The following is a 12,541-nucleotide window of genomic DNA, read 5'->3' as shown; positions in this document are numbered from 1 at the left end:
CTTTAAAGTGTTTTATTTCAGACAAGTTCCAGTAACAAAAATCAAGAGTGGTTATCCCAGGCACACAAGATTTAAACCTTTAGACAGTACAGTACCATATAGCCCTTCATTATCTGACTCTGGTTACCATGACAACAAAATGGCTTCACCTCAAGGACAAGCAGATTGCATAAATGATATAAATATGCGCACAAAATTTAGTAACAACAGAACCTTTTCAGGAGATCGAAAATTTGATCAAACTACTCATCCGAAAATGTATGATTACAAATATTATACACCTCACAATATTGACAAAAGTCATCTGCAAAATCCTAGAGTTTCTGAAATTATTCCTAAGCGGTATGAAACAAACAGTCATAGAAACTATCAGACTTTAGACCACAATGCATCAAGAAACAAATTAACAAGTCCTCATCAAAATAGTGATGAAAATGATTTAACATACATTACTTCACATCAAAATCCATTAGGACCATACAGCTGTAATAGGGATTTGCAGAAGAAAGATGCCACTGAGAATTTTGTATATAGTCCATACAAAAAAGACACAGAAAATACATTTGAGGTTTATCAAAGTATACGGCATGATATATTATATCCTTGGTATTATTCAGAGGAGTAAAGCTTCAAAGTTCAGCACATATTTGGTTTTAGACACTGGTGGTTTGACTTAGTACTATAGCATGCTGTCTCACAACCACTGTTCTATCCATGGGAAGTCAGAATTTGTTTTTACAGCATGTTGATTTACCACCTTAGTTTTATTTTATTTTTGCGGTAAGCATGGGCTTTTAGATTTATCTTTTTATTATTTTTGTTGATTTTTTTTTTAAGCTAAGAATTGAACCTAGCATTTTATTTTATTTTGGAGATATGGTATTAGTTTCAATCAGCAAACAGGCCAAAGAGCCATGTGCGCTATTGCCATCATTTCAAACAGGCCAAAGAGCCATGTGAGCTATTGCCATCATTTCAAACAGGCCAAAGAGCCATGTGAGCTATTGCCATCATTTCAAACAGGCCAAAGAGCCATGTGAGCTATTGCCATCATTGAGCATCATTGTCATCATCTGTCATCATCTGTCATCCATCATTCTGCCTGTTGTCTTATTTATACATTAAACAATCTTCGTCTCTCCAACTTCTTGGCCTAGCTCAACCAATAATTTACCTTAATTTTCCTAATGAATGCAGTTTGAAATTTAATTTCATTGATTTGGTCAATAGACAAAAGATCACAGCTGTAGTCAAATATAGATTATTTGAGGATGAAACTGCAGTAATGGTCTTATTTCTTTGCAGTTAGAGCAAAAACTGAAAGTGCCTAAATGATCAGCAGATAAATATCTCTTTGCCAGTCTGTCATCAACAGTTAGGACAAAAACTCAAAAACTCTTTCACCAATTTTCATGACACTTTAGTTAATTGTTCTGACGTAAGACAAATTGACAGTTCTAAGTGTTTTTTGCAAAGAATAGCTCTGCACAGCCATATCAGAAATTTATCAAAAAAATAAAAATAAAAGGGGTCTGTTTTTTATAAGAGTCTTATAAGTTTCTGATATATCATAAGAGAGTTATAGAACTTTATTTTTTGAAAAATCATGCTTCAGTAACCCAGTAATCAATGATTTGGCATGATAAATCTGTTCAAATTTTACAAATTAAACAAAGTGATGGCCAACTTGCTAACCCAAACTGTTTTGCAACTATGTTTGACAATATCTGATTATATTTAACCAACTATAATTTAATCCTTCTTTCATTGCTCAATCTTTTATCACTTAGATAAATTTTTATCTTTAATCCAGGATTTTCTAGAAAATGCTTGAACAAGTCAGGAATATGACATTTGTTATCCATTCCTTTGATGTGTTTGAGCATTTGATTTTGCCTTTCATTACAGACTTTTTTTTTTGAATTTTCCTTGGAGTATTTTATGCCCCACCTATGATAGTAGAGGGGCTTTAAGTTTTCTGGTCTGTGGGTCCATTTGTCCGTTTGTCCATTTCTTGGTAGAAATTGAAGACCAATCAACTTGAAACTTAGTATACATGTTCACTATGATACAATCTTTGTAATTGGAATGCCAAACAAGATTTTGACCCCAATTTCATGGTCCACTGAAAATAGAAAATGATAGTGTGAGTGGGGCTTCCCTGTACTATAGACACATTCTTCTTGTTATTTTACTTCTTATCACCTGTCATGATCGTATGACCAATTTCTTGACATCTGCCTTTGTCTGTTGAAATAAACTTTTGTAAAGGTCTTCTCCTCTGAAACATCATGCTAATGAACCAATTAAATCTAACTTGGAGTCGATTATTCTGATGGAACCTTGTGAAAAAATTTACATAATATTTCATCAATCCACAAAAAATGGTTCCACAGTAATAGAAATGATATTGTATATTTTATTAAAGAGATTATATTTACAGATGGCGAAATATCCGCCGAAAAATCAACATTTTGTTCAGCCATTTGAAAGTTACCCATCACAACAGAATTCAAGTCAATCCTTACCTATCTCTGAGTATCATGATCTACCTGCCACATACTTGCCTAACAGATCCATGCCTCATTCAGCTAGCCAGTATATCAATTGTGAAGAACCAGGACAGTCATTGTCTAGTTCTTCTAGAATCAACCTACCTGACAGGTATCACGAACAACCAGAATTAAGTCCTGGTAGGCACAACCTGTTAGACAGACATTTGGAACAGTCTCTATCTAGCTCTGGGAGACTTAACTTACCAAAACTTCATCCAATACAGCCATCAGGATCTTCTGGACATTATATAAAAGACAACAGCTATGGACAGTCAGCTTCTAGAAGCTCTAAGTCCTTGCCACCAGGCAGTTATTCTGACCAGTATTTATCTAGTTCAGACCGACAAGCACTTCCAAGAAGACAGTACAAATCTGGTTTATCATTGTCTAGTTCAGACAGACAAAAATTACCTGGTCAAGGAGGAGATAACTCTCTGTCAGATATTTTGTCTATTACTGATGGTAAGATATTAATTCAAAAATACTTTTTTCTGGATGATTATACCAGAATGCATTCAAATAAAGTTTTGTATGTAGGAAGAACTCGGTTAACTGCATCTGAATATCAAAATAATAATAATTAGAATGAATTTCTCAAAACACAACTGACATAAATTTTATAATTCTTTTCTTTTTTTTCTTTCTCATGACTTTATTGAAGGTTAATAAATCTTAATCCTAAATCCTTGGAGGCACTCAGCTGTTCCATCTGAGTGTTTGGACCTTGAATGGAATTTTATAACTGGTTATTTCTAAAATTTCATTGATCCCCAAGCATTTCGGGGAAACAATTTATCAAATTTATTCCAGCGCCAGTTTGATAGACCCCTGCTATTCTACTAGCACATGGGCTATCCCCATGCAGACCTTGCACACACCGCTTCAGATGAGACGCCTAGTCTCATCAACTAAGTGAAGAACCCTCGCTTCACATTCCCCAGCTGGCGTATTGTCGGGCAGGTAGCTTCTTCATCACACTGGAGGTTGAAGCTGATTTGCTCAGGCAGGAACTCAAAATTGTCTTGTATGCTGAGTGTTTTCCTAAGGCCAAAACCAGATTGATTAAATGTTTAAATAAAATTATTTCTGCTTTAAGCCAGTATGATTTTGCTAGACCATGTTTTTGGTTTACACACAGATATCCCTTATGTTACATTTGGTATTGTTTTCGGAGCTGGTATATTCTCAATTACAAGGATGAGATCTGGACATTCATTGAGATTTGCTCTATTAGGAGAGTTTTACTTTGAGTAAGTGTGGGGTCAGGACTTGCTCATTATTACAAACAGAACAAAATTTTAACTGAAAAGTTACACCTGTTAAAAAATAGGTCGATGTGATCATTAAACATTTCATCTTATCAATGGAAGGCTTGCATATTGATCTTTGGAAAAGGTAAATAAAAAATAAGTCTCTAGAAATTTAGTAAGCCTGCCACTGGTGACCTGGAATGTTTTGATCACTGACATTAGAGGCATAGACAAGGAGTATTTGCAAACCACTCTAACAACTATACAAATAATACATCATACTAAAAGTACAGAAACAAATATTCCACTTTATGAGACTCAATAAATAAGCAACATTATACTGAGAAAAATAAATATGAGGCTACAGAAAAGAATTACAATATGAGACAACAGAATACAAACTTGGCTTGTTTGTATAAATATGATACTTATACACAGAGTTTTGATATAAGAGAACTCTAATTCAATGAAAGCTAGTTCAAAGCCAATAACAAATAATAAATAAATTGTGTTACCACCCCCCTTTCCCCCCTCCCCCTCCTTTTCAACTAAAGTATCAGTCAGTGCACAAGCCCTATTTGAGGTAAATTGTATGCCACAATTTTTTAGATATCCCTTCTAAACAGGTGATGTCAAGTAACAAAGAGCTATGATGATTGAATTATAATTTGTTAAATGACAATAAGTATACAATATATGTATAGAGATTGAAAGTAATGGCATAACATGTTTTTTTTATAGTTCCAGATCTGTTTAAGAAATAAAGTGAATAAGGACTGTGAGGATACTAGTCTTTCTTAATAGTAATTTAAATTCAATACTTGACTTTTGATGTGACTTTGAAAATTAAAATGAAAAGTTTGTACTTCATAAATTTATTTGAATTATCATTGGTTTTCTAAGAGTTCTGTATTTTTCACAATGTAAATAACTTGTTAAAATTTAATTTTGCAGATACAATTCAAAGTGAAAATAATTCTTCATTCCAAAAGATAATAGATGAAAATGGAATACTCTGGGAATCAGATACACCCAACAAGCGAAATACTTCAGGTATGGAAAGGGTTCAATTGGGAAATAACAAATATGGTTCCCCAAAACAAACTAATTACTTGCCTCAGAGTGCTTCTAGATTGAAATTGTCAGATAAGTTCATTGAAGAACGAAAACTGTTTTCTGAAAACATTAAAAAAATCATGAAACTACCATTTTTGAAGGAGTCTGGAAATCAAGCAGAATTGACAAATGATACTTTAAGATACAGATTAGAAAAAGAAAGGTCAGAACATGATAATGATATACATAAATCTTCTTACAAGTACTCTGAAGAACAAAGTTTGAATGCTGTAGCTCCCTTCCGAAATTATGACAATAATGTTGAACCAGAGCTAAAAACGACAGACGGTTCTACTCAAACTTGGATGATTGACAAGGAGTATATGGAATCTGATTCGCTGTCTACAAATAACACGAGCCACAGGATGGATGATAGAAGTTTGATGGCATCTTCTTCAGAAAATTCTATTTTAGATCCCAGAATAATTCCAAACAGTAGAATGGAGAATCATTTTGAGGATAAGAATGAACAGGAACCTCCCCAAAACAAGAAAGCACAAAATAATTCACAAGCATTGGAACAAAGTCATTCAGCTGAGAATAAATTTGAAAAGAATAGAAAGCAAAGAGATTTGTTTGAAGAATTAAAGCAGGAAAGTTTAAATGAAAGTAGTTTAAGTTCAACATCAAATGATATGTATTCATCGCCAACAGGAGGAGGTGATCATTTACCATTTAATTGTAAGTCTGACAATAAACCTTTGAAAAAGTATGAAAGTCCTGCTTCAATAAGTCCAGTTACTTTTGAGAAATCTCATTCAAATGATTCTGGAAAAAATATATATGTGACGTCAAACAATATTGGTTCTAAAAATGATTTGATAAACCTTTCCCCTGATGAGCCTCATAGTAACTCAGATGATTTAATTTGTGGAATGAAAAAAGAATCAGGACAAAGTGATAATTTACTGCTAGAGACGCAAGCTGCAACAATTGTCAACCCAGTACATAATACAGTTGGTAATTACCTACATGACTCTGAAAACCAAGGGAGGGACCTCAATAATACAGTTGAATCACTGACATTGTCACCTCAAATTTTAGAAGATTTTGAAAATTTAGAATCTCACACAGAGGAAGAAGTTGATTCTGTGATTTATGACAAGAGCACAGACAGTGTGTGTAGTAATAAGATATTTGGTAGAAATGAAAGTTTGACAGTTTTCAGTGATACTGATGGTGATGCTGTCAATGAAGAAGAGGTTCTACCTCCCAACGAGGAGGTAATGATGGTTGGTGATAGGAGGAAAAGTTTGAGTAGACAGTTATCTGTAGACGTTGGAAGAACTACTGGACCAAATATTCTAGAACAGGTAAGAACCTTCTTATCTTACATATGATAGCCGCAGCTTAGAACATAGAATATGTCATACACACAATCATATATATATATGTATATAAATATGTAAATATTGTATTCCTCTTGTTACATGTATGTATTGTATGCATTGTGTCTGATCAAATGAAGTTGTAAAGGTAGTACAAAAAATTATAAGATGATTATAGCATATTAAATACATATGCCTTTTAAAAGGGGAAGAGGTATTGTACCATGGGGGGGGGGGGGGGGTGTATTGTACAAACAATGTCACTAGGGAATCTTACCGCTTTTGTTTTCCTCTGTTTCATGTTGGTTTATTTAAAGTTTGATAAAGAAAGCATTAGTTATAAAGGAGTTTAAATTATCATTTACAGTGAAATACACAGAAATAATGAAATTAAATTTACAAATCAGCTGGAATGTTAAAAAAATATTCATATATTTTTTTGAAAGTATAACACGTATAATAGGTTATATGCAGAATTTAAAAAAAAAATAATGTTATTTTTTAGGTAGATGAATCTGATATCGGAAATGTTATAATGGTAGAAGAAACATTGACCCCAGAATCAATGAATAAAACATTTTTTGCACAGCCAGAAACAGAAGTAGAAGATGAATATCCACAGTCAGTCTCCAGTATGGATGGATTTACTCTGTCAAGGTCATCTTCACAAGGTCAGTGTAGTAGATTGACCAAAACTTAGCATTACATTAACACCAAGGAAACCAATTTCCGTATAAAAATTCTAATTTTGTGTAAAAGTGTCAGTCATTGCTACAAATAGTATTTGAAATATGATCATTCCTTTTTTTTATGTCCATCAAAATATTTGATAGGGCAAAAGGAGATATTTAAATGGTATACATCATGTTACAACAATCAGGGACTCAACAAAAAACCCACTGAGAGTCTACTTGAGGTCTTCAACATTCAGCATGTATTTATAGCTGAGAATTGCCTCTTTTCTAGTAATGTTAGGAATGATGGAAGAAGCCATAACAAAGGCAACTACTTGCAAAGTTTTGACTTAGGTAAATCAATATTTTGCATGGTTGAAGTAATTTTTCATTATTTTTGAGACCTCTACCTGCCACTTCTATACATCAATCGAATTGGATTAACAAAGTAAAATTAAATAAAGGAGAAGCTCTTAACTCCAAAACAGTGTTGTAATACATCACAAAGCTTAAGTTCAGACAAAACAGTTATCATTGGTATTGTATCAACCATTGCTCTCTATTTCTGATAAAAAACCAAAAAGTATTTACTGATTACTTGAAATATGGATACACAATGAAGAAAAGGGAAACCGACAAAAGCAGTAATTCAACATAGACTATTTCTCCTGTAAGTAGCTCCTACTAAATGATTGAAATACTATTATATTATAGATTCTGTTTTGTCAGAGAGGTTATCTCAGTATTCTCAAAGGGAGATAACTGGAAAGAGACGCCATGCTCTGTGTCGTATATTCAGTTTCCTGGATACGACAAGTTTAATTCAAGTAGCTTTAGTGTGCAGAGAATGGAAGAAAATCAGTAGACATCCATCACTATGGAAACATGTATATTTGAAGAACCAAAAGTGTTCATTAGAGGTAAGATATAAATAATAAATGCTTGTACAATTTTGCATTGACTAAACTTAAGAGGATAAGTTGCCTAAAAATATCCAAAATATGTAATTATGAATACATGACTCACTAACAAACTAAAGTGGACACTGAGGAAACAGCGTTTTGCATTTGCGCCAATCTGCATTTCATTTTGCGCCGACTGTTTCTTTCATTTGTGCCGATTTTATTTTTCATTTGAGCCGATTTTTTTACAGGTAAATTACAGGTGAATAGATATAAGAAGATGTGGTATGAGTGCCAATGAGAGAACTCTCCATCCAAGTCATGTTATTTTTCATTTATCATTATAGACCTCTTCTGTTAGCAACTTGTACAAATTTAATGAATTATCAATCATAACATGTATATAAATGTTGTGCCCTGCTCACCATGCGGAGGTGGAAGAAGGCCTACAAGATACATCTCCAGTTTGGTTGTGCAATATGTCCATCATATTACAACGAAGTTCCAGAACAATATGAATCAAAATTAACATAAATGAACAACATTTATAACCAGGTTTTTCCAATGGTACAGCACATGTACAAGTATTAACTTACCTGTAAATCTAATTAGGAGCAAATATAAAATCGGCGCAAATGAAAGAATGAATATTTTCAATATCAGCGCAAATGTCATATGCCCTGAGGAAAGTATACAGTGTAACCTGCCTAATCTGACACCTAAGTATTCCGACACCCTGCTTAATCTGACATTTTTTTCTGGTCCCACAGTGTGTCAATTTCATTCTTGAAAATTTCATTTATATGGTAAGAAATATTTAAACAGTTTCATTCATGCCACCATTGAGTATCTGACGTATGTTAAACTCCTGGATTTTAAAAATTATTACTTATGGAAATGACCAATCTTATGTAGTATATATATATATTGATGTGGATTTTGTTTATTGTTTGATTCCTTTCTTTGATGAAACTTATGCATACATTTTTTTCAGTTTTTGCTAAACATTTCTAAGTGGTGTACAAGTATGGAAACTTTGCATTTGGAAGGTGAGAAATTGAAAGACTATATCTATTTAAAAATTACCACACATCGATGACATATATACATTGAAGACCTGTTGGTGACCTTCTGCTGTTGTCTGCTCTATTTTTGGGTTGTTGTCTCTTGGACACATTCCCCATTTCCATTCTCAATTTTATTAAAAGGGAATCAGATATAGTTCATTCTTTTGATAATTTACAAGTTAAGGTACTGCATTTTCAATTTGGCAATTTCATTATACTGTCAAAATTTATACAGAACAGCTAAGCACAGTTTATTAAATATTAAAACTGGATTAACATGAAAAAATAATAAAACACAAATAATTTAAAATCATAATAGCATCTTTTAAACTTTTGTATAATTTGTGTTGGTTTATAAAAATTAATTGACATTACTTATCAATTTAAACAAATATTTTTTGTTGTATAGGTTTAAAGACAAGAGAAAAGAAAGAGTTTGAGACTGAAGAAGACTATAATAAAAGGACGAGGTATTTCACACATTACTCACTACAAATACTTAAAAGTGAAACAACTGATAATGCCCTTCCAACGATAGTTTTGGGAATCATAATTTTCATGTTCAAACCATGTGGGTAAAGAGAAAAAGAAGAAAATGACAATACATTGTACTTCTTTATTCATAAAATTGACGCTGTTCACAATTAAAACAAAAATACTTACACAAAACATGAACAGCATAAGAAAAATCTGCATCTAAATGGATATTTCAAATCCTCATTTAAAATTAATCTTGGCAACAAATCTTTTTTTTGGGGGGTAAAATTTTATTTGGTAATGGACAGGAATAAGATGTAGAAGTAAACAATTGTGTGTATCATTTTAGGGCTGTCTTAGAACCAGGACTTGAGAAGTTGTTACAAGTTTCTGAGTCAACACTGAAAACAGCCACGATAATACACTGTGAGAATATCATAACAGACAAGTAAGATCATATCTGTTTATGCTTAATTCATGGTCATTCAAAATCCAGAAAAATAATTAGATCAATATTTGAATGTTATGACAATTTTTGATTTATCTATCATACAGGAGACGACAACTGATATTTATAGTGTTGAAATTGAAGATTCTAAAGCCTTGTTAAGATGTTTGACTTTAATCTAAGACATTGTATGAACACCTTTGTCACAGAGATATTGGAAATTTGGGTAAAAAATAATTGATGAAATAAAAGGTAGCCAAGTAACATACCAAAAATGTCAATTTTTTGTACATTAACATTTACTTCTGTTTGTTTTCTTAATGTTATTATAATATTCCACTCACAGATTATATAAATTTTGTTACTGTTTTTACAAATATATTTACAATTGTTGTTCTTGTCTAAATATATAGTCTATTGTTCTGATAACTTGTTATGAAAATATGAATCAACCAAGCCTATATTTGACTGCAGAGGTTTGTGGTTGGTCAGTTGTTACAGCCGTGTTGTCAGGAAGGTTACATATATTTGTAATACAGATTTACCAGGAGCTGACGTAATCTGGGCATTAGGAGCTGGTTGTCGTGACATCTCATATCTAAATATAACTCTTACCGATCCTAGGTAAGACAAAAGTTTATTAAGTTTAGTCTATATAGTAATTGTCATGTATTGACTGTTAAATCTTGTGAAAAAAGAAAACATCAGAGAAGGGAAATGGAAAACATCATACTTTGTTCATTTTGAATAAAAGGAGATGAAAGGTATATCATGAGGCAGCTACACATATTGTGGTCGTTTAAACAGTCAGAGATCTGAAATCCACACCAAATTCAACTCTGAAATATGTAAAGTATATAACACCAGATATGGTATGAATCGTGTCTTTGGACAAGGGACAGGGTTAAACTAGTTTTTTTAGAGATCTCACCTCAATCTAAAAAAGTTACCTCTCATTATAATTAATTTAGAATATTTGTTATTTTGCAATAAGTATTACATGATATTATTTTAAAATCTAATAAGAAATGTTCTTCTGCAAAATATAAACTAGCTTAGACCAAAGACAGAACAATAATGATTGTTGTCCAAACTGTATCATTTTATTTAAAAAGTATATTTGGGAGTACAACATCATAGAGAAGCAACCAATTGTATGTTCAAATAAAATTAATTATTGAATATGTTATCTGATTGTAACAAGACAAATCATATTTCAGTTCTGCAGTAGGTGTGAAGTTTAACAACAAATGTTTACAAGTGATTTCACAGTTCTGTCAAGATTTACAAACTCTCTGTGTTTGTGGAACAGAAATTGATATGAATGGACTTGTGTTGATAGGTATTTATATATAAAGTTACATCATTCAATAGGACACCAATCCAAAGAATATGTTATGCAAAATTATAGTGAGTTGATGCATACTTTTTTGTAGATTGTGTTTACTGGTGATGCATCATGGTGCAATTTGGAATATTCAGGTTGTCTCTGTTTTATTTTTAGTATAGAAAGATAATTAATAGAATTAACTCCATTCTGACATAATGTTGGAGAAAATTGTTTATTAACTGTGCCTCAGATGGAACAGGGACCCAATTATTTGCCCCATTGAAACGCATTGAAATTCATAGTAAATTAATGGGGTCCTGTTCAATTACTGTGCTTATCTAATAACCTTTGCGGTAGTGAATTACCTATTGCCTGACCAGTTTAAAAAATTGTCAATACAAATTGTCCATTTAAATTGTACAATAGGTATTGTGAGAGCTATTATCAACAGGTGGTCATTTAACTACCTGTAGATTTACCTGGTTTGTTTTTGACAGAGCTAATTTAAATGACTGATAGCTAGCTTGCTTTCCAATGTCCTGAATGGACTATTCTATTTAGGTATGGGACATTTTACATTTAATACACTATTTGTTCTTTCTAATAAAGATATTTATTGTAAATTCATTTATTTTGCTTACAATCACAAATAAATCATTGCTGGTAAATCCCACTTTCATAATGAAGAATAAAGCACTGAAATTTCTATTCACTAAGCCATTTGTACTTTTTTTGATATATTGAAAATAAATTTTTAACAGTAATTCCAATTGAAGTAGATCCAGAATATTAAATGAAACTTAGCATCACTACTATTCCATTTCAGGAATCGTAATATAACATGTATAACATGAAAAATTTACCCCATTAGAGAACACCAAGCCACACATAATTCATCTTGTAGAATTATTCACAATTAGATGGGCTATCCAAAAAAAATCAATTTCACAAACACTTTAATTCCATATCAGGAATTAGAAACTTAAAATACATCCCACATTAAAAGCACCATGAAGCAAACATATATCTACTTTTTTTTATAAACTAAATTCACTGATTGAAATTTCCATCTTTACTATTTAGAGACACAAAAAGAAATGGTTTAAAATGTCCCATATCTAAATAGAAGTCTATTCAGGACATTGGTCATGATACATGAGGAAAGCAAGCATGCTAAGAGTCATTTAGATTTTACCTTTTAGAAATAGTGAAGATTTTTTACTGGGTAGTTTTAAAATGACCACCTGTTTATGAGCTCTCACTATACCTATTGTAGAATTTAAATGGACAAATTGTGTTGACAATTTTTTATACTGGTCAGGCTATAGGTATTTAAATACCACAACAGTGATTGGATACTGACAGTAATAATTTTGATAGCCACCTTGGGACTT

General features: G+C 32.1%; 1 protein-coding gene across 3 annotated transcripts in view; it reads left to right on the top strand.

Moving 5' to 3' along the window:
* LOC139520587 (putative leucine-rich repeat-containing protein DDB_G0290503) overlaps window positions 1–12,541 on the top strand; it is a 32,071-nt gene that overhangs the window by 17,511 nt on the left and 2,019 nt on the right. For all 3 annotated transcript variants that reach the window (XM_071313382.1, XM_071313383.1, XM_071313384.1), the window contains 10 exons: window positions 22–568; window positions 2,444–3,017; window positions 4,760–6,234; window positions 6,755–6,920; window positions 7,638–7,843; window positions 8,820–8,874; window positions 9,302–9,362; window positions 9,719–9,817; window positions 10,292–10,441; window positions 11,038–11,159. In XM_071313382.1, coding sequence (XP_071169483.1) covers window positions 22–568; window positions 2,444–3,017; window positions 4,760–6,234; window positions 6,755–6,920; window positions 7,638–7,843; window positions 8,820–8,874; window positions 9,302–9,362; window positions 9,719–9,817; window positions 10,292–10,441; window positions 11,038–11,159 — 3,455 coding nt within the window. The remainder of the gene's footprint in view (window positions 1–21; window positions 569–2,443; window positions 3,018–4,759; window positions 6,235–6,754; window positions 6,921–7,637; window positions 7,844–8,819; window positions 8,875–9,301; window positions 9,363–9,718; window positions 9,818–10,291; window positions 10,442–11,037; window positions 11,160–12,541) is intronic.

This window comes from Mytilus edulis, chromosome 4 (genome assembly GCF_963676685.1).
Source record: "Mytilus edulis chromosome 4, xbMytEdul2.2, whole genome shotgun sequence".
In the NCBI taxonomy this organism is placed as follows: domain Eukaryota; kingdom Metazoa; phylum Mollusca; class Bivalvia; order Mytilida; family Mytilidae; genus Mytilus; species Mytilus edulis.
Note: the sequence above shows the minus strand (reverse complement) of the source record. Positions and strands in the feature narration are given on the sequence as shown.